The sequence below is a fragment of the Cyanistes caeruleus genome, chromosome 16 (assembly GCF_971803275.1).
Source record: "Cyanistes caeruleus chromosome 16, bCyaCae1.hap1.1, whole genome shotgun sequence".
Lineage (NCBI taxonomy): Eukaryota > Metazoa > Chordata > Aves > Passeriformes > Paridae > Cyanistes > Cyanistes caeruleus.
In genome coordinates this window covers 556,630-581,718 of record NC_141716.1, presented here as the reverse complement: position 1 = coordinate 581,718, position 25,089 = coordinate 556,630, and the positions used below count along the sequence as shown (strand labels likewise).

At 46.0% G+C, this 25,089-nt stretch overlaps 2 protein-coding genes and 1 long non-coding RNA gene across 3 annotated transcripts in view; 1 reads left to right on the top strand and 2 right to left on the bottom strand.

Annotated features, from left to right (window-relative positions):
• The window catches only part of KCNB1 (potassium voltage-gated channel subfamily B member 1), a 99,260-nt gene extending 85,958 nt beyond the window's left edge, over positions 1–13,302 (top strand). Inside the window, exon 3 of the mRNA XM_086852497.1 lies at positions 10,050–13,302. Coding sequence (XP_086708623.1) covers positions 10,050–12,071 — 2,022 coding nt within the window. The 3' untranslated portion in view covers positions 12,072–13,302. The remainder of the gene's footprint in view (positions 1–10,049) is intronic.
• LOC147650110 (somatomedin-B and thrombospondin type-1 domain-containing protein-like) overlaps positions 1–25,089 on the bottom strand; it is a 39,978-nt gene that overhangs the window by 1,460 nt on the left and 13,429 nt on the right. The gene's annotated exons all lie outside the window — the stretch shown is intronic.
• Positions 4,837–5,094, bottom strand: LOC111938414 (uncharacterized). The gene is made up of 2 exons (XR_002868978.2): positions 5,016–5,094; positions 4,837–4,897 (listed from the first exon to the last, which is right to left on the bottom strand). It is a non-coding gene; the product is annotated as an uncharacterized LOC111938414 (long non-coding RNA).

Sequence of the window (25,089 nt, the reverse complement as noted above, 5' to 3'; positions counted from 1 at the left end):
GAGGGGATGCAGGAGAGACCAGCTCGACACAACCTGCAGCGGGTTAATTGGGACACATGGCTCCAGTGTCACTGCCCTTAGGACTCTTTTTCTTTCCAAGAAATAAAGGAAGACAATTAGCCAATATTAGCTGCTCTGAGCAGTCTGGCCGTTCAGGACTGCCGTGGGAATTGCCAGCTCATTCCATGTAACACATGGAGAGAGAGCCCTCAGCTGCCAGGGATGTTCATTCACATCTGTGCCAGACTGCAACCATTGAAAGGTTATTCCTACATCCCTTGATAATTCTTATAAACTTATTTCCCTGGCACGCGGCATGTTTTTTCCCTTATTATTTTGCCTTCTTTAAACAACTCGCAGTCTGGGCTGGATTTGTCTTCCCCCCTCTGCAGTGGGTTTGTCCCTGTGCTGGGCTCACCCTGTGTCTCATTTCCAGACCTGCTGAGCAGTTTCCCACCAGCCAGGTCCCCAGGCAGCAGGTGACTGTCACAAGTGCTGTCAGGGAGGGATGCTGGATGCTGTGTGTGTTGAAAAGCTGTGTTTTAGTGCCCACATCCTGCCCTGTTGGGGTTTTGTGCTGTGCTCGGGATGAAGCTGAACAGCAGCAGCAGAAGAGGTGCCCGTTCTCGGACATGTGGAGCGTTGGGAGCCCCTGGAAGCGCTGCAGGGAGCTGAGGTGACCCCCCTCAGCAATCAGCATTTGCAGTGGTCTCAGCAGTTTATCCTGAGGGCAGAGCAGGGAGCTGAAGCATCTGCCGGAGCTCCTTGGGGACAGACAGTGCAGCCTTGCTGCGAAACAGAGCCTCGGCAGGGCTGGAGGCTGCGCTGACCCTGCGGCTCAGGACACGGCTCTGGGGGCTCTGCCAGCCCTGCAGGTGGGTGGCACAGCCCTGCAGACACCTGCCCTGCCCCAGCCCGGGGCTGTCCGGGGGAACGGCCTGAGCCGAAACATGCAGAGCAGGCTGGAGCTGCTCCCCCACAGTGGGAGGATGGGGATGAGGATGCTTTCCCTGGAAGCACAGGATGAGTCAGGCAGGGCCCTGCTCTGAGAGGAAAACTGCGGGCCAGGAGCGTCCAGCAACAGCAGTGACATTTCAGAGCACAAGCACAGAGCAGAAGTGGCCCCAGGCCCCACGCTGTGTGTGCTCTGCAGGCAGCAAAGCTCCAAGTGTGAGAGAACGGGACCGGGAGCCTGACAGAAGATCCAGTTTCCCAGGACATCAGAACGGCACGTTTCCCTGGAATGACATGTTCTATCTTTGCCAAACAAAACTCAGGCTCTTTAATGTGCTTCTCTTAATATTAGTGTGTGTGTGTTTGGCAGATAGTTACTAGGATGGTTGGTAGGGTTTTTCAAAAAGGGGCACTGGGTATTATTATTCATGGATGGAGGTGGGGGCAAGAAAGAAAAACTACACTAATGGAGCCAACAAGTTCAAGTAAGGTTCAACTTTGCTATTCCAAAATCTGCTGCTATGATAATGAGCCAGTCCAATCAGCTCAAATTAAGGGCTCAGGAAGGCTCAGCCCTTCAGAGAAGTACATTCATGACAAGATTAATTTCTACCACCCAGTGTATAGTGTGGCAACATCCTATATTAACACAGAAACCCAAAATTGAAAAAAAATAAAAATAGTTACTGAAAAATGCACTAAAACTCAGTGAGGTGTATCATTTCCCCTAATCTTCAATTCTGCTCTTTGCTATTCTCCACTTGGATTAAAATAGGATGTACCACCTGGCACTGTTCAGCTGCCACTTGCAGGAAACCTTTCTCTTCCCCTCTCCTCTCTTCAATAAACCTTCACTAGAAGGCAGCACACCTGCATTTTCCAAACAGTTTCAAGTGACTTTTATTAAGTGCAAAATATCAGCAAGCCAACCACTAAAAACCAAACAGCCCAACCCCTCCAAGAAATGAAAAAGCTCTGGCTCTGCTCCCTATGGAAATGGCCAGTGGGGCTTTATGTTCCTTTTCCTTCTGTAAATGCACTTTTCAGGGAGAAGAGAGCAGGAAGGGCTGCTCTGGTGCCTGCTGGGATCCTCTGGGACATAGGAAAGGCTGGCAAAGCTGTGGGAGAGCTAAGGGCTGTCCAAGCAGCTGTTTATCCCTTGTGCCTTGCAAAGGTTTGTTCTCGTGTTAATGTCCAGAAGTCAGCAAGCATGGAGTGAATATTCCCAGACTTCCAACAAACACTTCAAAGAGTTTGAGCATTTTCTGAGCTCAAACTGAGTTTAAAAATACCTCAAAAGCAACACAACAATAAAAAAACAAACAAAGAATGAAACAAGTAAAAAAAGAAAAAGGCACCCCAGCGAAGAACCAAGTACACATCTTCACAGTTCTGTTTCATCCTCTATATTTAGAGCCTGAGTGCATCAAAACTCTCATAGTGAGGCAAGATCAAACTCTCTTCTTCAACTGCTGATTTAGAGCTGCCTTTTCTTTTATGTTCACACAGATTTGCTGTCCACTGGCTCTACTCACCACTTGCTATGCCCCCATGCTAATATGAGTGATTTGTTGCCAAGGATTAGTTTTCAGCTGCTTTTGTAAACAGTTTGTATATAGTTGTTGCTATTTATTAAATATGTGACATCTAATCCAGTGTGGGGTGCTTATAAAGGGAAGAACCATCTATACTTGAGATTAAAACACTTCATTGGCTTTGTGCCAAAGCTGTCAGCAAGGATTCCATGCTCTGCTCTAGGGAAAAGCCTTGGGAACACTGGCTTGGGAAGGTGGACTCCTGCATCAAAGTCCTTTGTCTGACACAAGGTCTGACTGGCAGACAGGAGGAGGGGTGGGGGCATGGGGGAGAGCCGAGAAGCTGACAAGAAAGCAAAAGGTTTTAGTAGAATAAAGAACTAAGAGCTGGGAAGGTGCTGAGAGATTGGAGTGATCCTGCAAGTGTTCCCCACCACCTGCAGAAGCTTCGTAAGTCTCTTTTGAAAAAAAGAAGAATGTCAATATTCAATTTCATGACCTGCAGCAGGAGCCCAGGGACAGCAGCAACCCCAGGGAGCTGAAGTCAGCCCTCGGGAACAGCCCAGGGACACCCGGACACACGGACAGCTGGACATACAGACACCTGGACACCCGGACACACTGACACCCGGACACACAGACACCCGGACACACTGACACCCGGACACCCGGACACACAGACACCCGGACACACTGACACCCGGACACACTGACACCCGGACACCCGGACACACAGACACCCGGACACACTGACACCCGGACACCCGGACACACTGACACCCAGACACACTGACACCTGGACACCCAGACACCCGGACACACGGACACACTGACACCCGGACAGACACCCAGCTGATAGGGCCATGCCGGTGTCAGGCACGTTAAACAGGAGAGGATATTGCCCCTGCCTTTCTGTCTCCAGGGATTCTCTGTTCCTGAAGGCTTCCCTGTCTCTTCAGAACGTCATTAATGTGGCTGATGCTGGTAAAACAGTTCTGGAAAAAAATCTTAAACAGGTCATTGTTTTTTGCAGACAAAAAAATCACTTGAGCTCTGTTCTAATTTCCTCTCCATGTGGCAACTCAGGATGGTATCAATGACTGCAGCAAGACTAATTATGCCTTTTGGTGGGAAAGCAGCAGTGGAACTGGTTTAGTCTTCCAAAAAAATTCTATACTATAATATGCAGGACTAATGTGCCTCAGATTTGAAAAGAATTAATATCAATTATTCTCATGCATATTCATGAGAGGAAGACTGGTTTAGCAATCAAGCTAATAGTTTTTGCTTAATTACATTTAGTTGATTTCATGCTATCTTGGCACATTCCTGATTGAATTTAACCATTAAAAAAAACCCTCCCACAACTACTCCTGCAAACACCAACACTTTGAGCTCAGCATCCCCTGTAAATAGTGTCTGAGGCTGAGCAGACTGCTTTGCATGGTGGGTGTCGATCACGAGCATCGTCTCTCCCTGGTGAAGGGTAAAATCCCAAAGGCATCTTAAGAGCTGTTCCCAAACACTCACCAGTGCTGAGGTGGAAGGCAGTCTTTATTTTTGCTTTATATTTTTGCTTTACATATTTGCCTTTTCTGAATCCAAACCTCTGTCCGCTTGAATGCAAGACAGATGGTGGGAATGGGAGATGAGAGGAGAGCCCCACACTAGAGAAGGTTTTGTCAGTGCAGGGGTCGGGAGCCTGGCCCCAGAGCAGCTGCTGAGCAGGGATGCAGGGCAGGTGGGATGCTCTGGGCACAGGGGGAAGCTCCAGCCGGGTCTGGGTCTCTCGCTGTCTTCCAGGGAAAGGCTGGGCTGTGTAGTGCCACTCTGCCATCCCGACCTCTGTGCTCCAAGAGCAGCACCTGCACAGCACAAAGGGCAGGAATGTGTGAGCAAGATGAAGACAGCAGAGTCCAAGAGGCTGGGAAAGGGGGTTGATGGTGGCAGCAGTCTCAGGTGAGACCCCGGCTCAGCTGAAGAATGGCCGCAAGGTTTGTCTACAAGGATGTGCAGGGAGGACACACAAGAGCTCTGGGTGTGTCCAGGGCTGTGGGGGTGCCCAGCCTGGGTTCCAGGCAGCCTCTCCAGACATCAGGGGCTGGATGTCTCCCAGCAGTGCTGCTTGCTGGGATTGCATCATCCTGGGCACAAGGCAAGGCCAAGAGAAAAACGGGAAACTTCAGCTTCCATGTGCCATTCATTTGTTTTCTTTTTTTGATTTCCCCCATGCTAGCAGCAGCAGAAATAGGACATGCTTCCCCTCTCATCCTCTCTTGAGAGCTGTCACTGCACTGATGTCTAAAGACAGTGTATGTCTTTCAAGTTTGCCTTTTCAGTATTTTCATTCATCTATAATTCTCTTCTCCAGCACACCATTTGCATCTGGGCTTTGCTCTGAAAGAAGACTGACACCATTTATCATTTAATGGGGTTTGATAGCTCTCTGACAACTAAACATGTTCTTAAGAGTATTAACGAGTTTACAGCCAGCTGTGCCTGAAGGCAACTTTCTGCCCACTATACCTTAGTCAGCAGCAGTTGTAGCTGCAGCTCTTTGGGTGCCTGTAGGCAAACAAAGCATTGACACAGAATCAGCAGAAGCGTTGTATCCTCTTTTAAACTAAACAGGCTTACTCTCTCAACAGATAAACTTATTACAGCTATAATTGAAATCAAATAATTAAGCATTATTCAACCTTGGCTTTTCCAGGCAAATGTCAAAATTAAGATCTCATATGTTTCCAAAGCAAAATATAAGTGGCTTTATCTTGATTCTGTTTTTATGGATGCTCTGCTGTGCAGTAGTGGTTGCAGAGGAGTGTAGGGGTTTGCCTTCCTAGAGATGGAGTGCACAGTGCCTGGGGCAGCACAGGGAGCTGAGCTGTGGGGCAGGGGCCCCTCTGAGCTCCGAGCTCCTGGGGCAGAGCGTTCCCAAAGACCTGCGGGGGCAGCACCTTGGAGTGACACATAAAGTGCCAGGTCAGGGAAAGCTCCTAAGCAGAGGTTTATACTCCACAGGAACCAGTAGGACTTAAGGGGTTTGGAGATTCAAGGTCTTACGTTACATCTTAACATCTTTCCATGAGAAAAAAGCAGATTAAAGGTTCTCTGTACTTGCCTTGCAACTATTCCCCACTTCGGCCTCAACTTGCTATGATGCAAGAAGTAAGTGTTACCTTTCATTATGGCTTCAGCATTTTCTAGAAAAAACACCCTGCAAGCCCAGTGGTCAGAATCTTGACATCAGAAGTGACTGTGTTCTGCAAACTCTTTCAGTTTATGAATAAATAGGCATCTTCTATTGAAGAGATGTTTCCTAAAACAAGTCCCTGTCAATAAATACCGCAGACATGTATAGCTGCTGTGAGCAGGAGATGTTATTCCTGTGCAGAATCAAGTGGGGAGGAGATTAAGGAACTCTCCATCTGTTTCTGCACTGTACAGCACGTGGGATATCGCTCAAAATACACTGTGCTCTCTGTTTCTCAGAGCCTGAGGAGACAGAGGCTGGCATAGGCGTGGCAGGATGGAGCTGGACAGTCTGACTCAAAGTGTATTGTAGCTTGGGAAAGCAGAGGGGCTGCAGATAAAATCCCTGAGTAAATGGAGCACATGAATGAAACCTGGTCCTGATGCCAAATTTATTCTGCAGGCCTTGATGGAGCTAAAAAAGCACATTAGACAAAACCATTATTGAACTTCTTGATTACATAACAATTTCCTCATCGTATTTCCAAGAATATCATATCTATATTCAAACACCCTCCTACTCTCTCCCACACACCACCCCTTCTCCTTGCTATATCAGCTTCATTACTGAGTATGAAGACAGAAAAAGTATAGGGCATGTTGCCACAGCAGAGAGATCTTGGATGCTTACCCTGAGATTTTAGAGCCATCTATGGGATTGGGACAGCCAGTTCTCATAAATTTTAATGGCCTCGAAAGTCTCCTGTCTTATGCCTTTATCTCTGTTAGGGTTTTTAGTAGTGCAAAGAAAACAACTAAGCAATAAATATCACCAAACCTCAATGCTGGGTTAGTCCCTGCAGCCCAAAACTCACCCCTCTCTGTGCCACCTGCGGGGTGAACACACAAACTGCTGCTGCAAAGAGATGGGAAACTTCTGAGCAGGGAGGAGCCCTCTTCCCCCAGCGATGAGCACAGACCTTGCCAGCACAAAGGAGGAATCTCTGGGGCCACTCTCACCCAGCGAGCAGGATCAGGCCCAGGGCAGGTGGTTGTTTCCTGAAAGGTGCCAGGTAGAGGTGGTCTGCCTTGTTTTGGGGAGGATTTTGGAGGAGGTGGGGATTAAAAGCTTTGCCAGCATGGCACATCCATCTTGCCTCAGGAAACAGCAGTTGCACAAACTGGCTACGCTTGCTCCCAAAATCAGCGTGCTTGTCTCATTTGCATGTGTAATAACCAGCATGTGTGTACAACCATGCTAATCACTTTGAGGCAACTGCTTTAAATTCATCCAGAACCCTGCCCGTCCTTGGGTTGTTTATCTTCCACAAAGGAATCACAGCAGCAATCCAGAGATTCACTCCACAAAAACCTTTGTGAAAGGGCTGATTTAGCGGAGAAGATTTTTCCTGAAATCCTGCACATACTGAAACTTGCACCACAAGCCAGGGCCATCATTAGGAGTCCTTCCAACACCTTCTGCAAATAACCTGGTAAAACAAAGTACCTGAGGGGATTTTCACAATTGCTGGTGTATTGCTACAGGTGAAACACAAGAGTAAATACAGAAGTAAGGAGGAAGGGGACTGCAGAGCTTCTTTTATGCAAGCTGTTAGTGAAAGTGGTCTGAAAGTTGTGTGGGGGAAAGACCAATCTCAACCCCTGTCAGCTTTATGAGCAGCTGAAGGGATGTCTGTGCTGCTCTGCTGAGGATGCCTGTCCAGTCCAGCCTGGTCTGTCGGGGCTCCTGTCTTCAGCTCATATGGAGCCAACATGTGGGGAACACTCGTCATAATTGTGGCTCCACAATACAGGGACTCCTGCACCTGCCTGTGTCACAAACATGTCCTCACATCACTCATTTTAGCTATTTGTGACTCCTGACTTTTTCCTATGCTTCTGAATGTTAGGCTGCAAGCTTTCCCAGTTTTAGTTATGTGTTTTATAGGACCAAATATGGCCATCCAAGTCAGCAGCTCTGGATGTTCCTGCAGGGATGCTGGAGGTGCCTTCCCCAGTCCCAATAAACAGCCCACATACGCCAGATAGGCCAGCAGCCAGACCTGGGAGAGGTACAGCTTGCTCTGTTAGTGGGAACATGGACATTTCAGCAGCACTCACAAAATCTAACAGGCCTCTGATGCTGACCTTTCCCATCCCTGTTCCTTCTGCCAGTCCAAGCCTGAGCTCTAGGGACCTTCCTGTGCCTGAGCCTGTTCACCCTCAGCTCTTTGATTGCCCATCCAGAGTTCTCATGAGCACAAGGCCACGTTCAGTGCCTTGTAAGGAACCATGGAGATCAATGCCATAGGAGAAGGCCCTCTCCCATGCTTCCTTCCATTTAATGCAGCTGTGAGCAGTGGGACAAGCAGTGAGATGTGGGGTCAGTGCTCTAGACCAGGGACCACAGGTGCTTTTTTACAGTGACTGGAAAACTGGCTCAGTTTTGTAAGAGCCAGAGCCTCATGCACTGCAGAGGAATTGTTTCTGCTCAAGACCAAATTGGTCCCATTAGATTTTCTTGTTAAAGAGAAGTGAACTTGGAAGAGTAAAGGGAGGACAAAAGGCCAGGAATGGAATGAAAAGGCTGCCTGGGATGCAGAGCATCCCTAGAGGCCTCCCTGGGAGTGTAAATGTCTTCCCTTCAGCTTTCTGTCTCTCATTACTGACAGTGGAAAATACAAGAGCTGCCAGGCTAGAGGTTCAGTACAGCCAAGATGGAAAACCTTATTAGAGAGACAGATGGTGATTTCTATAATCTGAAATCCCAGACTGTAAATACTTTGGGACAGAGCCCTGTGCAACTGAGTAGTGCTAAAGCCTGACAGCAACAGCTGGATCCATTTTTCTGTGTACAACTGCTTCATGGGTGGCTTTTAGTGGATGGTTGGTGCTACCAAGACAAAGTATCTCTTACAAAAGGAAAAGGATTTCTAAACCCTGCTGGAGACTCCTCTCCCAGTTTTACGTACTTTCCAATTGGAAAGTGCCTTGAATAACTGAGGACGATCAATATTTAGAAGTTTTTCTTAGCCTAAGATACCCAAAGATGTAGTTGCAGTAGATGAGTAAGGGAGAATATCTGTATCTTGGGAGCACAAGTGACATCGTGCTGCAACTTGTGGGAGAGATTGTAAATGTCTCTCTCTGTTTATTGCTTAGCTTTGTGGCTAAATATCCTAAACCAAAACCAAATTTTACCCTTAGATCTCAGTTTATTTATTTATATTCATCTGGCATTGCCTTGATCTTCAAAGCAGGAGGGCATATCAAAGGAAACTGAAGGTTTGACACCAATTACTGCTGCTGGATGCCATTCACTGAATAAAGATGGAGCGTTAATATTTACACTGAAAGTGAAGGAGATAAAACCCAACAGGTACACACATCTAAGCCCTTCTGTGTATAGTGGGCAGAGATAAGCCAAGCAAAACTAATTGAAATTACCATTGCAAACATCCCAAACACCTTCAGAAATGATGGGTTGTAAACGAAGAAATGACAGCAAAACCACCAAAAGAGCCTTCTAGGAAAGTAAATCAGGCTCTCTGCTTCTCAGGGGTAGCACCTGGTCTCCAGGAGATGGTCTTTTGAAACAAGCCACCATGCAGAAGTAATTAACACCTAGATTTCCCCACACTTCACCAAGAGACACTTGACTTACATTTTATTCTCTTAAGTTTGAGACATGTGAAGCCTCCAGTGACTCGGCTTCCCCTGCTTGGCTGTCTTAGTGTTGTCCAATTTGGTTTGCTCAGATGCTTCCTCTCTCCTCCAGAAAACTCAAAATGGCTTAGAAAGCTTGGTGAAGTTTCCATGTTTTTCACAACCACCAAGAATCAAATTAGTGATGAGTCATTAAACAAATGTGTATTATTTGTATGCTTATGTAGTAGAATTGTACACACAGCTCTATAATTAGCCATCAGCACCCCAAATTACAGCAGTAACCGTTCATTAAATGGTGGACATTGCTCTGACTGAATCATGTACTCACAATTGCATTCCTTCTTGCTTAAATTTCAGAGCTTGTTGTCCAGATGGGCCTTGTAGGGCACCTAATTGGTAGTTAATCAAAAGTTCCTGCTGTGAACTGCTTCACAGCCCTCCTGGCATCCTAGCTGTTCCTTACATGTTCCTTGACTACATGGAGATGAAAGCACAGAAGTCGAAGTAGATGCTTTATCTCCTTCATGCATCTGCCATAACTGAAACAGCTTCCAAAATAAACTTGGTTATCTGTCTTCTGTGCACTGAGCAAAATGGGTCTTGCAACATGTGAGTGAAAATACAGCCATGCGTTAACGGCAGCGAGAGACAGTGTTGTGTATTCTGAGATTAACTCACTGTTTTCTTTCTCCTTTCCAGATTTTGGCAATCATTTCCATCATGTTTATTGTACTATCTACAATTGCCTTGTCCCTTAATACACTTCCTGAACTCCAAGGCGTGGATGAATTTGGGCAGACCACAGATAACCCCCAGCTTGCCCACGTGGAAGCGGTGTGCATTGCGTGGTTCACAATGGAATACCTCCTGCGCTTCCTCTCCTCCCCTAAGAAATGGAAGTTTTTCAAAGGCCCGCTCAATGCTATAGATTTGCTGGCTATCTTACCCTACTATGTTACTATCTTCCTCACAGAATCCAATAAAAGTGTACTTCAGTTCCAAAATGTACGAAGAGTGGTCCAAATATTTCGGATTATGAGGATACTCCGGATTCTAAAACTCGCCCGGCACTCAACTGGTTTACAGTCCTTGGGGTTTACACTGAGGAGGAGTTACAATGAACTTGGATTACTCATCTTGTTTCTGGCTATGGGCATTATGATCTTCTCCAGTTTAGTGTTTTTTGCAGAAAAGGATGAGGATGATACAAAATTCAAGAGCATCCCTGCTTCTTTCTGGTGGGCAACAATCACCATGACAACAGTAGGCTATGGAGACATTTACCCTAAAACTCTTTTGGGCAAAATAGTAGGAGGACTGTGCTGCATTGCCGGTGTGCTGGTGATAGCTCTTCCCATCCCAATTATTGTCAATAATTTTTCAGAGTTTTACAAAGAGCAGAAGAGGCAGGAGAAAGCCATCAAGCGCAGGGAAGCTCTTGAAAGAGCAAAAAGAAATGGCAGTATTGTTTCCATGAACATGAAGGATGCCTTTGCCCGTAGCATAGAGCTCATGGACATTGTGGTTGAAAAGAATGGAGAAAGCATAGCCAAAAAGGATAAAGTTCAGGACAATCATTTATCTCCAAGCAAATGGAAATGGACCAAGAGAACACTCTCTGAAACTAGTTCTAGTAAATCTTTTGAAACTAAGGAACAAGGATCCCCAGAAAAAGCCAGGTCATCTTCAAGTCCCCAACACCTGAATGTGCAGCAGCTTGAGGACATGTACAACAAAATGGCAAAGACTCAGTCACAGCCAAACCTTAACACTAAAGAGTCGAGTCAAGCTGGAAAGCAGAAGGAAGAGCTAGAAATGGAAACCCTTCCTGGCCCCATGGTGCCACTGCTGGCGACTCGCACTGACGGGATCATTGACATGAGGAGCATGTCCAGCATCGACAGCTTCATCAGCTGTGCGGCCGAGTTCCCCGACACCGGGCGCTTCTCACACAGCCCGCTCACCGCCCTGCCCTGCAAGGGGGGCATCAACATCATCCAGGAGCAGGGCAGGCCGGAGGGGAGCAGTGCCAGGTATGTGGAAATGAACCCTAGCTCTGAAAGCAGCCACCGTTCTGCTTTTTTCATTGACAGTCCCAAAAGCTCCATAAAGGCCAGTAACCCTTTAAAGCTAAGATCTCTGAAAGTTAACTTCATGGAAGAGGACACTAGCACATTAGTGCCATCATCAAATGTACTGAGAACATACCCAGACCCTCTCAAGAGCCGGGGAGCGACTGCTGCTGCCACAGATACTTCCTTACTCTCTGACAGGTCTCTCATGAGCCCAGAAACCTCGATCTACACAACTGCGAGTGCAAGAACGCCCCCAAAGTCACCGGAGTCCCAGGCAGCCCTAGCTTTCAACTTCCATGATGCTGGTATACACAAATACATAGATGCTGACACTGATGATGAAGGTCAGCTGATGTATGATTCAAGTCCGCCTGGAAACGGGAGTCCCAAGTACAGTGTTGCAAACAGTGGCTATCTAAAGCAAAAGGACCATGTTTATAGAACAGAGAAGAACCATCTGGAAGCTGCTGCTTTACCCACCTCCCCTAAGCTGTTAGGGCAGAACTGCATTTACTCTATGGAAGGTATCACTGGAAGAACCCACGGCAATCAGGAGACTGTCAGACTAGAAAATCACATTTCTCCAGAAGTCCATGTGTTACCAGGCAGCGGAGGACATGCTAACACACATGATCAAAGCATCTGAGGTGGGGTCTGAAAGAACTTGCTGAGAGTTTAAAGGAATATCTTCACAGTCAACACAAACAAAAGAGCTTCTGCATGGCATGAACTTGGCTGAAACAAGCCACCTGTTTCTAAAAGTCTGGGGGAGGTCCAGTGTGGGTTTGTGAAAATGTCCTTCTCTGAAACAACTCTAAAGACATTGCCCACATCAGTCAAAAAAATGATTGCAAATCATGATCACACATTGATCTCCTTTCATGTTGTCCAGTGAAGCCAATGTGACCAAATATCCATCCATTCCCCTTGAACGCTAGAGCTCCTTTTGGAAATATTAACATCTGATTTGCATTAGTTCCATAAAGGATGCCAAGGCAGCCAGATTTGAACTCTGGAATAAATTGCTGGGGTTGGTATAAAGCTTTCAAAAACACAATGCTCACTGCTTCAGGGCAGCTGTTCCCCATCTACAGCTTTTTCTGATGGATATAATGTTTAAAGGTAACAGGGAACACTTGCATTATTGGAAAATCCAAGTGAAAAACATTTGAAACAAATAATGGTCTAGAGAAACCAATTATTAAAATGCTCTTTGTGTGTTTAACAGTCCGATATCCTGTAGGACCTGATGTTTTCATTTGAAATATCAGCAGGGTGAGTTGCACCATTTGTACCTAATTCCAAATATGCCCCAAGACATAGTGAGACTTGCGCTTACCCTCTGCTAAGAGGCGGTAGGCGCCCAGGGCCAGGGGAAGGTCGGAGGAGCCATGCAGGAGCAGGACGCTCCGAGGCACCGCGGCAGAGCCCAGCCCGGGGCCGGAGGGGAGCGCGGCTCTCGCCCTGCCCGTGCGGCCCCGGCTCCGCTCCCGCCGGGGCCGCAGCACAGGAGCAGGTTGCTGCGAGGCTTTTTGCGCCCAAGCAGCGCAGTGGAAGATATGCAAGTGTTACATAAATATGCAAAAAGAGGGATTCGTTAGTGACCCGCCGCAGGCCTGGCTGTGCTCCCTCTCGCCAGGAGCTCGGGCAGGAGAAGCTCCTGCACGGCCGTGGCACGAAGCAGCTGCGAGAGGCAGGAGAATCAGGCCTGACGTTTTAATAACATCCAGTCATTTTTAAATGAAAGAAAATAAAGAGGAAAGAAAAAAAAAAAACACAACTATCTGACCATTTTAAGTGAACAGAACTAGCAGCCACCAGCCTAGGTTTTTAAAATACTATTGTTTCAATAAAGTTATGTCAAATTGTGTAGGAAATAATTTGTCTTTGGTTTTTAATCTGGGCGGGGGGGAAAGCACTTTACGTTGACTTTTTGTTGTCGTTGTTGCAATGCTGGAGTAGGATAGCGGAGTGTAACAATCAAGCACTTTAACCAAGCACTACTTTAATTTGTGCCTCTTGTTGTGACTGTGATTTGTTACACGCCTGTAGCAAGTCACACCTTGTCCTGTGATATCTGTGATGGTAACCTTTTATGTTGTTCTCTGTTTCTACTGTAAAACTGAGCTGTAAATAACTCTGTCACTGAGCGTTTCCTGAGCTGTCCCTGAGGTCCTGCCGGGGTGTGTAGCAATCTGCAGGCAGCGGCTCCGGGACGAGCTGACACACGGGACGTGGGAGCGGGGGGCACACGTGGGAGGAAGAGCCCCTGCAAGCCGCTCGAGTCCACTGCATTTTGTTCCTTCCTACTGTAAAAAGCCAGTGTTGGTTAGTCCTGAATGTAGCCGTGTGTCCGTCCCGGCCGTGCAGCACTGTCTGTAACCCGTAATAGTGAATGCAGCATGTACGGACAAAAGCAATAAGCACATTTCTGTTTTAGGAGCTAGTGTAGGTTGTGAGGATGGCTTTGCCAGGTGTCTCCTCGGCACGGAGCTGTGCCCACGCTGCAGTGACCCTGCTCTGCTCGGCTGGCCCGTCCCGGGCTGGACACGGCCCAGGGGCCCGCTCGGAGCCGCCCTGGTGGCCCAGCAGGGAGAGGCCGGGGAGGAGCTGAGCCACTGCTGGGGCTGGGCCGAGGGCAGGGAGAGCCCCGGGCAGGGCAGGGAGAGCCCCGGGCAGGGCAGGGAGAGCTCCGGGCAGGGAGAGCCCCGGGCAGGGCAGGGAGAGCCCCGGGCAGGGCAGGGAGAGCCCCGGGCCGGGCAGGGAGAGCCCCGGGCAGGGCAGGGAGAGCTCCAGGCAGGGAGAGCCCCGGGCAGGGCAGGGAGAGCCCCGGGCAGGGCAGGGAGAGCTCCAGGCAGGGAGAGCCCCGGGCAGGGCAGGGAGAGCCCCGGGCAGGGCAGGGAGAGCCCCGGGCAGGGCAGGGAGAGCCCCGGGCAGGGCAGGGAGAGCCCCGGGCAGGGCAGGGAGAGCCCCGGGCAGGGCAGGGAGAGCCCCGGGCCGGGCAGGGAGAGCCCCGGGCCGGGCAGGGAGAGCCCCGGGTAGGGCAGGGAGAGCCCCGGGCAGGGCAGGGAGAGCCCCGGGTAGGGCAGGGAGAGCCCCGGGTAGGGCAGGGAGAGCCCCGGGCAGGGCAGGGAGAGCCCCGGGCAGGGCAGGGAGAGCCCCGGGTAGGGCAGGGAGAGCCCCGGTCGTTGCCGGCCCCGCGGCTGCGGGAGCTCCCCGGGTGCTCAGGCAGGGCCGGCCCCGAGGGTCGCTCGCTCCTTCTCCCGCAGCCGGGAGCGCCGTTCCTCGGGCGGGCTTTGCCTGGGGAAGGACTGTAGGATTCGGCCATAGCAAATACAAGTGTACTTAGAGGAACCGACGTATTGCTGAGATACTGGTTAAGATTGAGTCGTCACGAAAAGTAAAAAGTAACTTTCCAGTAGATAAGCTTTAAATACTGATTTATGCTGTGGCTTTCTGAGGCCACAGAGCAGCAACAAGAAATCTTAAAGAGAACAGTTCTAATATAATCTCTGTGTTTCAGTGATCAGTCATGTCTGCCATCAGCACAAATGTAAAACGAAGAAAAATCAGGGAATTTTTTTTTTTATGAAGTAATAGTGATTTCCAAGTTAAATATTTTTAGAGCTGATGCTTTCATGTGGAAAAAAAAGTCATATTTTACATATCGCGAAAGTGAACATATTTAAATATAGCCATATAATGTAGTATTTACCGCACTCTCATCCAAATTGATGTATTTGGTTTATAGATGGCACTGACAAAAATGTATAAATCAACGATCCTATCATTTTTTATCTGACAGTCAACTGGTGCAACTCTCCTTGTAACCAAAGGCCCTCTGTCTGCCTTGCGTGATCACTCATGACACACACCTTATGTCATCTATTTAGTCCTACCTTTAAAGTAGCATTTTACTGAGTCACTTTTGAAAGCCAAATTCAAAAGTATCATTAAAAAATCTTCCTTTTAAGTCTGAATAGCCAAAGTCCTATAGATTTCTTATAGAAAGCAAATAATTTAAAATTAAGCATATAATATGCTTAAAGAGCATTTCTTTCATATTTGTGTACAAAGATGTAACTCTCATTCTATGCCCAGTTAAAAAGGAAGTATGTTTAATTTGTTTTAATGAAATAAAGTCTGACTACAATGTATCTATATATGTGTTTGGGTGCATAATACACATATATATAATGTAAGCACTGGGAAATCTACTCTAACCTAAAGCTATGGTAAAATATTTATGGCTAAATCTGTAGTCATTGCAAAGGGAAGGCAGTGCTTCGAAAACATAATGCTCACCAAATCCTATAGATCCTAGAAAGACAATTTAATTTTTGTTTATTTGATACATGTTTCCCAAAGTTCATAGCGGTTGGGGAAAATAGGCAACATCTCTTGCATCAAGCTAAAGCGTATGGTTTAATCACTGATATTTGGCATTCAGGTCTGCAAATTTACTGTGCACCAAGTAGCAAGCAAGCTGACAGAGCCTCACCTGCTGCTGCAGAAGACATCATACCTGAAAGGACTCTCTCTGGATGTGTGATGTCTGCACTTGCTTGTATCTTATGCCATCAACATCACTTTTAACACATACCTATAAATATATATATAGAACATACATATATATATATATATATATATATATGTATGTGTGTGTGTGTGTGTGTGTGTGTGTGTGTGTGTAAGGAGAGGGTGCACTTTTCTTAACCAGAAGGCTAAAGATTCTTTGAGTTTTAGCCTTGAACAGAGGAAAAAAACAGTGACTTTGCAGTAGATTTCTCAGTGCCTTTCCTTAAAAACTTCACCTAAGCACACTTACAGAAAAAAAACCCAACCCAAAACAAGAGTCTTCTATGAATCTACATTTTTCTGAAAGGTTTGAGAGTCAAAAAAAAGGCAGAGAAAAGAAGGAAAAAAAAAAAAAAAGGAAGCGAGAGGAAAAGAAATCCATGGAATGCACATTCCCTTCCTGAACATGCTGTGTGTCAAATGCCGGGGAATATCTGCCTGGGCAAGTCATGAGAAACACATCTGAGGTGGTCAGGTTGTTTGGCAACTATGGCTGTGATAAACTGTAGCCTTTTCTTCCCTTGCAGCTAATAAGATACACATTTCTAAGGAAAACAGTATTCTCTTCTGTAAAATTGTAATGTACTGTTAATATTTGTACCTACTGTATATTTATGTCTTGACGGAATTATGACCGGTACAGTTTATAGTAAATAACAAGGTTGTGTAAAACTCATCACAAAGACAAGGTTTCTAAAGCCACGTTCTCTCTGTTGGTAAGCTCCACAGAACACTCATTCTAAAGCAAACCCTGCAGTTCCTGAGTGAAGCAGTCGAGCAAAGGAGGCCGTGAGGTGCCGGTGCCCTCCAGCAAGATGGGCTTCCCTGGGGCTCCAAACCTGCCCCAGCTCCTCCATGTTTGGTCAGTCACTTCTGCACACAACAAGTGCTACCTTGGGTTCATCTGGATCATCCACTTGGGGAGAATATGGCTTTAAATAGTTCTTGAATAAAGTACAGATGTTCTAGTTACCTCTGTACCTCCTGCTTGCCATTGTGTTGGCTTTATAAGTATCTGATGTATGGAAAAGTCATGTGACTTTCATGCATTCCAGAGTAGTCTATTTTTCTGTTCAGATTTAAAAAAAATTATATATATATATAAAAATATAAATATATATCTGTATTTTTAGCAAATTTATAATAGGGCAATCAAGTCAGATTTCTTCTTTTTGTATTACAGAATAATATATTAGATGCTCTCTCAGTGTTCATTTACACAGCTGATCCCCCAACCTTTTTTGTTGTTGTTCTTTTCTTTTTTTCTGATAAACACCTGCAACATTCCTCCTGGACGTGCATCTGTGAAAGGGATTTGTCTGATGTTGTCATGTTTTCGTATTTTCCCGTTTGTAGTACTTTAACCAGGGACTGGCTGTGGGAACTGAGATGTTCCTGCTGAGAAATGTGGAGCAGGCCAGACTCTGCCCTTGGTGACAGCAGGGGAAAGGTCACCCCACACCCCTGGCTGCAGTTTCTCCAGATTTACATCGGTTACGCTGAGAACAGAAAGAAGAGACAGGTTTTGAATCTAATTGTTCTGATAGTGACATGATGGAGTTGGGATAAGCATCAAAATCTAGGCTGTTATTCAAGGCAACGACCTGACAATGCTCAGGCACCTTCAGTGAAGTTTTCCTGGATTAAAACAGAAGTCTCCAGACATTCATTTCCCACTGGGTTTTAGAATTTTTATTTTTGGTCCCAGAGAAAATCAGGAAGTGAGAAAAAAATGTGGAAGAATGAGAAATGTAAACATTCAGAAAGGGACCAGATTTTGATTTAGTTATGGTAAAATCTGTCCAGGTACCTGTATCAAATTCACAGAAATTTGATAAAATGTCCATGAGATAAATGGTCATCCTGAAGCTATCTCATGGCCTGTTGAAGTTCAGCAGATGAAGAGCTTCAGAGCCATTTTAGCTCTGGACAGACATTTCCTTCTGATTTGACCCAGCAGTTTGGTCAGTGACCATGCTATTGCCAAAGATGGACTTTTGGTTCCATTTTCTTTTGTTCTTTTGTGAGATTTTCTTACATGTCCACCATAATAGCCAATAAACCTGAAACAGATGTAATTTGGAAAGGTGTGTGTTTCAGAAAGTCCAGGTATCCCTTGAATGGAAGGAATAACCAGTAGACCCAGTTTTGCATGTGATTATCAGCAAGATCTGTTCACGAAGGAAGGTATTCAAGTTGGGTGGGATTTTTCTTTCTTAGGAAGCAATTGATGCAATAGGCTGCCATATCTATCATCAGGTGCCTTCAGAAAGCACCTTCCATGTCAGCAAGTTTGTTACAGCATAGTCAACAAAACCATAGAAAACTTCTAGTCAGACCACTCTTAACTTTGCATTCCCACACCAGGACAGGAATGTCCCAAATACCATCCAGCCCCTTGAAGAAGAGATGTTTATTTTCCAGCATGCATCTCCCACCTCATGCTGATCACATTTAGGCTCTTGCACTGAAACTTTGCCTTGGCCAGGCAAAGGAAACCTAAGGAAAACTGATAGTCTGCATCCAGGATGTCCCTCCCAGTCGTTGCTGGTGTTACCTAAGCCACAAGAAGTGTCCTTTGACACCAACGGCTGGGTGCCACAAGTGTTCATATCTGTAAATAGTACTCCAAATTTTGCTTTTCAGTCTTAGAGGCTCAGAAGAGAAAGTAAAACCTTCCTGCTTCCTTTTAACTACAAATAATACTGTTGATGCCCTGTAGGACTGAACAAGGATTAACCTTTATTTTTAAAGGGGGCTTTCTAAGACTCCAGTGACGCTACCTTCAAAAATTAATAATAAAACTGAACCCCATACAAAGACCCCTCAAAACTAGAGCCTCATGAAAGCCAGGGAGCCAAATTTATACGAAATGCCAAATTCTTTGCTGCTGTAAGTTAAAGCCCATTGAGGCCAATGGAGCTGTGCCCCCTTTAGATCAGTAAAGAATTTGGACCCCTATCTCTAAAAGCTAATGGAAAATTAATAGCTTTGTATGGCCTCAGGGCTGGAGGTGTCTGCCCACAGCACCTCCTTGGAAACCACTGGAGTGAGGGAATGGGAAACAGAGGCGGGGCAAGCCTGGGAAAGGGGCGAATCCTTCAGGCAAGAGGGTGACAGTCATTCCAGGCATGACTGAGCATCCCTCCACGGCAGCTCACTCTTTGTGGACTTGATGCCACAGGTGGCATCTCAGCCTCACAGGTGACTGTCCCTCCAGCAGGATCCCAACCTCAGCCCCACAGTTCAACATTCTCTGCCCCCGGTCCAGGCACTTGCTGAAGCTGGAGGACACTGCCAGCAGATGGGCCATGGGCTACTTTGAATTGTGGCACAACCTCTGGTCCTGTTGGTAATCTACATTTAAGACCGTTCATCCATTCTTCTCTGTGTTTTTCATTTAGGAGCTCTGCCATTTATGACTTTTCTTCCTGTTATGTTGTACTGCCTCCACATACTGTTCACCACACATTGGCTCCTGCAACCCTTGGGATTTATTTTTTTTATATCAGTTTTGTTGGCTTGTGAGTAACATTTTTTCCCCCATTCTCTGGCTTTTTGGTGGTCAGTGCAGAAAATTACTTTTGCATTGAACCATTCCCCACTGGTGTGTTTGAGGGAAGGGTGGGGGAGCAGCATCTCCATTTTACTTTGAACTTTGAAGCCATGATACTGTATTCAGAAAGGCCAGCCACAGCTACCAACCAAACTCGCCTTCCAACAAGATTGGCATTAAAAAAATACACCCCTGCTTCCTACAGCAGAATCCTGCTCTCTTGTCAGGCCAGTGAAGCATCTTCAGAACAGGGAGAAAACATCAGCACATCAGCGAGGCAGCGAGTGCTGCCCAGTGATATCTCCATGCCCAGGGGCGCCGGGGACCAGCCCGGACTCCTCCTCCAAAAGCCCAGGACCTGCAGAGCCCCTGAGCCCAGGCAAAGGCTTCCAGTGACCTCCCCAAAGGCAGCCGTAAGCACCCATTGTCACTGAAGGATAGGAAAGCTGTGGGGGTCCTTTTAAAAAAGAAAGCGATATGTAACAACGAATAAAAACTGGAAAATGTGTTTTCTGTGGCTCTGCTGGAACATTTAGATCGAATTGTTTTTATAGCTGGAAACTGAAACTGACTGTGACCCTGAAAGTTAAGACAGGACTGGTTTCTCCATTGCCTTGCACTGAATTCATTTTTAACCTGTGCAAGGGGGAATCATTGGTGAGGCCTGCTCAGCGTATCTGTAAGAAAGGCCATTGCTCGTGCCTGACAGCCCAGCAGATCCTGCATGCCTTGCACAATCTCCTCATTGGGTTATATTGGAATTCACTCAATTCATCTATTATCTTGGTCCAATGCACCAGCAGATGTTTTCTTCCCTTTTAAGAAATGTTTCAATGCCCTGGCACTTTGGGGTCATTACAGCAACATTAGCCATATTCTAGTGTACTTAGAGTCTTACATTTTTTGTAACTTTGATTTAGTCATTCTTTGTTGAAGTTTATTGACCTCTCCAGTTGTTTCTGTAAAACAAACTATTAAAAAAAAATCTGTGTCTTTATATGCATGTAATAGTATGAAACTGTGATCAATGTGTGACATTCAGAAACTGTACTGTCTTGTAAAATATGTCCAAATGTCTAAGGGTTTTAAAGAAATGGTCCCTTACTACAGCCTACAGAAATAAATAAAAAGGAATGGAAAAACTTAAAAGCCTTTATTGCCCTGTTTCGTGGTCACATATACTGGCAAAAAATACAACTCCTGTTGGCTGGCACCGAGCTCCTGCTTGAGCTCAGTGCAGCTGCCAGCAGGTTGAGACATATGTTATTGTTCATGGCTGAGGCCATGAGTCAGGAAAGCTGTGCCAAGCCTGACACCTCCTGTTTTGAGTCTGTCGGAATCAGGGCACAAACCTTCAGTCCTCTCCCTACATGGACACAGCTCACCCAGACCGTGGGACCACGGCCAGGCTGGGCACTGCCACATCCCCAGCTCCTCTGCCAGAGCAGGGGCGTGCAGAACACACAGAGTGTGTACACACCTGGCACACACCTGAGATCCTGGCACACACACACAGACACACACAGACACACAGACACACACAGAGTGTGTGTACACACCTGGCACACACCTGAGATCCTGGCACACACACACAGACACACACAGACACACAGACACACACAGAGTGTGTGTACACACCTGGCACACACCTGAGATCCTGGCACACACACACAGACACACACTCACACACACACACACACACTCACACACACACACTCACACACACACACTCACACAGACACACACACACTCACACACACACACACACTCACACACACACACACACACTCACACACACACACTCACACACACACAGACACACACACACACACACACACACACTCACACACACACACACACTCACACACACACACACTCACACACACACACACTCACACACACACACACACACTCACACACACACACACACACTCACACACACACACTCACACACACACAGACACACACACACACACACACACACACACACAGACACACACACACTCACACACACACACAGACACACACACACTCACACACACACACACACTCACACACACACTCACACACACACACAGACACACTCACACACACACACACTCACACACACACTCACACACACACACAGACACACACACACTCACACACACACTCACACACTCACACACACACTCACACACACACACACACACACACACACACTCACACACACACACTCACACACAGACACACACAGACACACACAGAGTGTGTGTACACACCTGGCACACACCTGAGATCCTGGCACACACACACAGACACACACAGACACACAGACACACACAGAGTGTGTGTACACACCTGGCACACACCTGAGATCCTGGCACACACACACAGACACACACAGACACACAGTCACACACACACACTCACACACACACAGACACACACACACACTCACACACAGACACACACACACACACACACACTCTCACACACACACTCACACACACTCACACACACACTCACACACACACACACACACACACACACACACACACACACACACAAACACACAAACACACGCACGTTCCCTGGCACTTGTGCCATACCATGAGATGAGCACCTTGATCACACAGTTGTGCAGATGCAAAACCAGGTGCAGATGGGAGAACAGCTGATGTTTGGAGACAAGGAGCTCTGGGGGTGAACATTAGACAAACAGGCTGCTTTGGCTGCTACTCAGGACAGAAATGGGCTTTCTCAGAGAGTCATTGTGGTCTTCTGCTCCATTAGATTGGGTTGCTTAAATTATGCAAGTCATCTGAGCAAAGATAAGTCAAACTTCTCAGGAATATTTTCTAAGTTTATTACATCAAATGTTGTTTTATATTGGAATGCTATTTCTGTAGGAGTCTTCAAAGCTCTGACCCTCTGATTTATGTGAACCCCCTGATTTATGGAGATCTTGATTTATGGTCATTAAAAAATTAAAAGAACAAAAACCAAGTAAGCACATGCTCTATCCAGATCATCCACCTGTTTGTGTGGTTCTGCACTCCATGTACCCTGACAGGTTCCTGCACATACAAATCCAAGATAAAAGACTAAGTGCACTGTGCAGCTCTACATCTCACTTTATACAGTTGCAAAGGAAAACCAGAAAGTTAAATGCACAAGTGGACAAATATGACAGAAGTTGATGTATTTAATGGCATGGTTCTGCATTTGCTTGTGTTCATTTTCAATTTAGGTCTCTGTAAGAAAAACCTAAATGATCAGATGTTTCATCACAAGCAGTGACAGACACATCTAGGAAGACTAAGGCACTGAACATGAAGAGAAGTTTACAACTGAAGAATTAGAAAGTGAAGAAATTCCTATAACATGTCTTCCTCTTTCACTTTCTGCTAATGACTTCTCTTGTTATTTGCCTGCCAGGCCAAGCATGCAAGCTCATGAGTTACGGCCCAGTATCTGTAATTATACTGTCCAAGGAGGTTTTCTCTATGAGTTGATTTACTTTACTGAGTCAATTAAAATAATGCCTATCTCCTGAGGTGTGGTGGTTCATAATTGTGTCCCAAATCTATAGACAGGAAATATTTTTGCCCTAGTTAGCATACACTACAGAAATTTGCCTTGCCTTGCCTAGGCCCTTCATCCCACATCCCCCCAGCCCGTGCTTTATGCCAAGCCAAGGCACTGACTGGAGCAGGTTAAAGTCACCCCTGTGGATAACAGGGACCCCCAGCCCAGTCTCCAGTGGCAGCTCAGCACCAGCTGCCAGAAGTTACTGGGGCCATCACCTGTGCATTTCTTTTTCTACCAACACCTGAGCATTTCCAGGTTTTGTACAGATCAGTGAAATGCAGGAGCTTTTTCACTCCTTTTCTCCTTTTCCAGCCCACAGTTTCAGGTACCTAGTCTCTCTGGCTCTGTCAGAAATAACCTCACCAGCTCTTTTTTACCACCTGAACGGACTTTCCCTTGATTGCTCTTATTTAGGTTGAACTAGGAATCATTTTGTTTCTTTGTTGCACACCGTCCTCTAAACCACCTAGAAACCCACAATATCTGTTATTGGAGCACCCAGAGCAAGGTGATGTCTGCCTGACACCGAGCCAGGAGACAGCCAACAATCCCAAGCTGTAATCAAACAAAAGCATCTGGCGAGGGAGTGCACACCCAAGTCAGGGCACTGAGTCCCAGCAGCTCCCCAAGCACTGCTGGGGCTCATCCCATCTCCCAGCAGGGCAAAGATCAGCCATGGGCACTGATCTGTGCTACTTTTAATTCTTTCTTCAATAAACCCAGCAGTTTTCCCAGAGCTTAACTCAGCACACAGTGCTGGAGGTTGGGCTCAAAGTGCAGCACAGCCCTCGCTTGGGTTGTCCCTGCCCTCTCCGGGGAGGGTTTCTACTCCCATCTAACATCATCCTGTGGCACCAAACCCAAAGAGGATCTTTAGGCATTTCAGCACAGATAAACATGAGAAAAGGGTCCGATTTTCAATATATTTTGATAATTTCAGAAGAGAAAGTAATAATATATATAATTTACAAGGTATTTATAAAATATGAATTAGATTCTTCCATACAGCCTCCTGCTACTTACTTACCTTCCTTCCTACTTTCTGCAAGGAAATTGGGCTACTAAGAGATGCAACATCATTATTATTAAGCAAGCAAGAGCATTTAGAGGTAACTTTGCCCCAGAGTATCATTTTCAGTCATCCAGGCACAAGCTGAGACTAATGCATCACAGCAATGAAAGTTTGTGGTTTCTGGCTGGAAACACAAGTACTGAGCATTAACCTGAGTCTTGAAAAAAAAAAAAGCAAATATGTGCAACTGCATCATTGAGCTTAATCCTTATAAAATAAAACAATTAACCCACATTGCTAATAGAATAATTTTAGAATTTTTATCTTTTTTATCAGTATCTATACACCTATAAACATTTATTTATATATCTATTTGTTTAGATATGTATGTATATAGATATATAGATATATAAAAAGATATCTAAATCTATAGAAAATAGATTTAGATTTAAAAAAATTATAATAGTTTACACTTTGCTGTACCCGGTACCATTTTTCTAATTGGCAGATGGAGTTAGTAATAACTGAAGATAAAATGAATTGGTCTATGTGTAAACCCAAAATTACATAATGTAAAATGTTGTTTTCATGACTTTATGATAATTAGTCTGTGATGCAGCATCTAGCATTGTCCAGAACAGTGGAGAGGCAAATGCTTGGGGACAGTGAGATGATCCAAGCATGAGAAAGTGTAAATTAAGAGCCATGAGGCTTGAATATAGCTATTGAATTATATACAAACTATCTGACCACTTCCCAAAGGTCTAATTGACCAGAACAATCCATGGCTTTCTCTATTTGTTTTTCACATCAGCTATTTTGGTTTCCAGTAACATTTTCAGGCAAACAAATGTTTCTGAGGCATTTCAGTATGGAGGAGAATGGCTGCATGGAAAAAGCAGACCACCAGCTGCTCCCCTGGGAATCCAGCAAAAAGGAACAGCT